Source organism: Triticum dicoccoides, unplaced genomic scaffold, assembly GCF_002162155.2.
Source record: "Triticum dicoccoides isolate Atlit2015 ecotype Zavitan unplaced genomic scaffold, WEW_v2.0 scaffold172801, whole genome shotgun sequence".
NCBI lineage: Eukaryota > Viridiplantae > Streptophyta > Magnoliopsida > Poales > Poaceae > Triticum > Triticum dicoccoides.
The window spans coordinates 1-3000 of NW_021222253.1; the positions used below are offsets into that span (position 1 = coordinate 1).

The window sequence follows — 3000 nt, forward strand, 5'->3', positions numbered from 1 at the left end:
TGAGGGCGATGGTGAGGCAATCAGCAAAGCAGAAGACCAACCGAGGGGATTAGCACCGGCCGGTCAACTAGGAGGCACAGTTGAACCGTAACATGAGCCAGCCTAAGGCACTTCGATAGCCCTGCATATCTAATGATCAGGGTGAGTTCTGACAAGTGTCTTCCATGATGACATGATCCGTCTAAATGGTGACTATGTCCATGGGTGGCAGCACCCTACCTTGTGTCAGGTTTCCTCCCAGAATGTGGGTGATACAGGTGGCCTGCAATGTAAAGAGATCAAACACAGCCACATGACACTGAGTGTGGCTGAATAAAGACTGAAAATATGGTTTACAGGTACACAGACAGAGATCAGTGGATCTTTATCTTACCACCATCGATTCAAGAGAATTCCGGATGCTCTAAGAGGGGCACCATCACCGATGAACAGCGACTAGCCCGACAATAAATCCAATTATCTACCAGGATGCATGCAGTTAACACCAAGTTGGGTCAAAAACTATTTCTCCCTTGCAAGTCGCAAATGATAAAATGTGGCAGTTTGTTAGGCACATACCTACTGCGGATATGGTCGGTGGCGCCGTGTGCTAGTGCATGGCCTCCATCAGGTTCATTCAGAAGCCCTTATCGTCAGCGACCTCGCTCTCGCACGGTGCCAGGAGGGGAGTCTCCTACAATTCTGTACTTCAAAGTCATTTTCTCTGAAACCCTGAACATGTCAACAACACCTGAACACCCAACTGACATGGACAAGCATGAACACTTACAATCTGTGGTTCTCCTCATTGTGTTCGTCAGGCCTAGCTGACGCACGCCGGGAGGGCCGCTTCCTCTTCGGCCTTGAACCCCTCGAGATGCTCCTCGTCGCTGTTTGCCGGACTTGTGCACCATGCTGTTGATGTACGCCCATATGGACAGGATAGGCCACCAAGCTGTATCCAGGCAGCCGCAGAGCAAAACTAACAGACTGGTCTCCCGGTGGCAGAGAGCAGGCAACAACAGAACAGAGCCTAGTGCTTCAGCCAACATAGTTAATTAAACTGTAAGATGAGCCAGGTTTCTGGAGGCACACACATGTCTTGGACCAGCTATTCATTTAAATTAAACGAACGAACCAATGAATATATATATTTACAAAAGGCTATATATCATTGGCTGCAAAGGTGGCCAGCGGGAGATAATTTACCTTTCCACTTATTTGTAGATGGCAATCCAAATCACACTTTATATAAAGTTCTTCCAGCATATACGCGCAATCTTCGGCCAACTTTCTCCATCGGGTGCTCGGCAGCTCTCCTTCAAGAGCTCACAACAGCCCACTATGCTTATGCTCTGGAGGGAGGATGGCAGATCTGGTAAAGATGATATGTTGGGGCATCTATAGATCTCGAGAGTATTCAGATTGGAGAAGCACTTCAGATTTGTTGGCAGGAAAATCATTTCACAGCCACGGAAAGACAGGAACCTGACAGATGTAAAATTTGCAGGTTCTTCAAATGAAACTAATGGTTCTTTGCATCCTTCAAGACCGAGCCATGCTGGAACTGTGAAACCTTCAGCCGAGAGCATCTTGTTGAGTATTGCAAGACTACTAACAAAGAGTGACTTCTGGATTTGAAACTGTGAGATACACTCAGGGTTGAGCTTCGGGACATCAATCAAATGTAAGTACTGAAGTTGCAGGGAAGACAATCCTTCAAGCATACATAAATCTGGCAAGTGGCGCAGTGTTAATGATATTACAGAGGTGAGACTACCAACAAATAAGCATGCGGTGCTTCTGCAATTGGTTAAGCTAATATCATTCATGTGTGGTAATTGGTCAGTACAGAGGAAATCAGCTGCAAGGACGCAATTGTCTATACAGAGTATCTTAAGGGATAATGGCAAAGGTTCTGCTCCACTTCCCAACTCTAAAGAAGGGCATGAAATCAATGTAATGTGTGAAAGAGAGGCAGCAGCTTGCAAGCCCCCTAATGACAGGAGACACCAGCAGTGTTTGATGGACAAGCGGTCAAGTTTTGCCAAATGTTGGAATACCTCTTCCGAAGGAAGTGTAGTTAAAGTCATAATCTCTTCTAAGACCAATAATTTGAGTGAAGCCAGACCATCAAGGCAAACAGCTAAAGCTCCATTGGTAATACCGCATGAAGAAAGACAAAGTTGACGAAGTCCTGATGGTGGAGCCAGCGGCAACCCAGCGGCCCTTCCATACAAGAGTCTCATCCTCTGCTTGTGACAGTATACCCATGCCTCGATGAGAAGCTCTTTTACTGATAATCCACCTTCCTCTAATTCCAGAGCACTTTCAAGGTTTTGGACATGTGACACATCAGCATTCATCAATATAATCAGTTGCTTCAGAAATAAATGTTCCAATGAGAGTACGCTCCTAATATCTGATCCTGAATCCACCTCCCATATTAAACAAAGTTGTGATGCCAAGTGGTCTGTCATCATGATGTTCTTTCTCTGATCATCATGTTCCAGCTCATCATTGGAGAAAAATATAAGCTGTGGGCATCTCTTTACTCGTAACTTCTGAAGCCCTAGTGGAAGACAAGGTAATGTCTTCAGGTTTGGCAGATTGGAGAGGACAAGGCAAGAGCAATTCCCAAATAACTCAGAATTAGATGGTAGGCTTTGTAATGGGCTGCAATTCATAAACCATAGAGATTCCAAATTATCAAAATACAAACCAACAAGTAACCAGCCTGGAAACTTTGAAGATTTGTAACCATTGATTTTGAGATCACGAAGTTGAGGCGGTGGCATCAGGCCTTCTAGAATCTCCAAATGTAAACTATTCTCTGCATTCATGTTATCGTTGAAATTCCAGATAAGTTGCAGGCTGTCAAGATAAATTTTCTGATGCAGCTTCGATTCCAAAGCTTCATCCTTCCCATTGACATTATCAAGGTTTGTGACACTTAATCTGCCACGAATCTGGTTCATGTCCCTTAACTGTTGCAACTCATACCCCTTTTTCTTTTGCACA

At 44.8% G+C, this 3000-nt stretch overlaps 1 protein-coding gene across 3 annotated transcripts; it reads right to left on the reverse strand.

Annotated features, from left to right (window-relative positions):
• Nucleotides 1–23: 23 nt before the first annotated feature.
• Nucleotides 24–2984, reverse strand: LOC119344543 (putative disease resistance protein RGA4). 3 transcript variants are annotated; one of them, XM_037614941.1, is made up of 6 exons: nucleotides 1189–2984; nucleotides 770–1090; nucleotides 559–681; nucleotides 374–460; nucleotides 220–262; nucleotides 47–129 (listed from the first exon to the last, which is right to left on the reverse strand). In XM_037614941.1, exon 1 carries the CDS (start codon nucleotides 2955–2957, stop codon nucleotides 1227–1229), a length of 1731 nt encoding a protein of 576 aa, XP_037470838.1. In that variant the 5' UTR covers nucleotides 2958–2984; the 3' UTR covers nucleotides 47–129; nucleotides 220–262; nucleotides 374–460; nucleotides 559–681; nucleotides 770–1090; nucleotides 1189–1226. The 3 variants fall into 3 exon arrangements, with proteins under 3 accessions (XP_037470837.1, XP_037470836.1, XP_037470838.1); XM_037614940.1 differs by having other exon boundaries at nucleotides 24–262; nucleotides 770–1018; XM_037614939.1 differs by having other exon boundaries at nucleotides 24–262.
• Nucleotides 2985–3000: the final 16 nt, after the last annotated feature.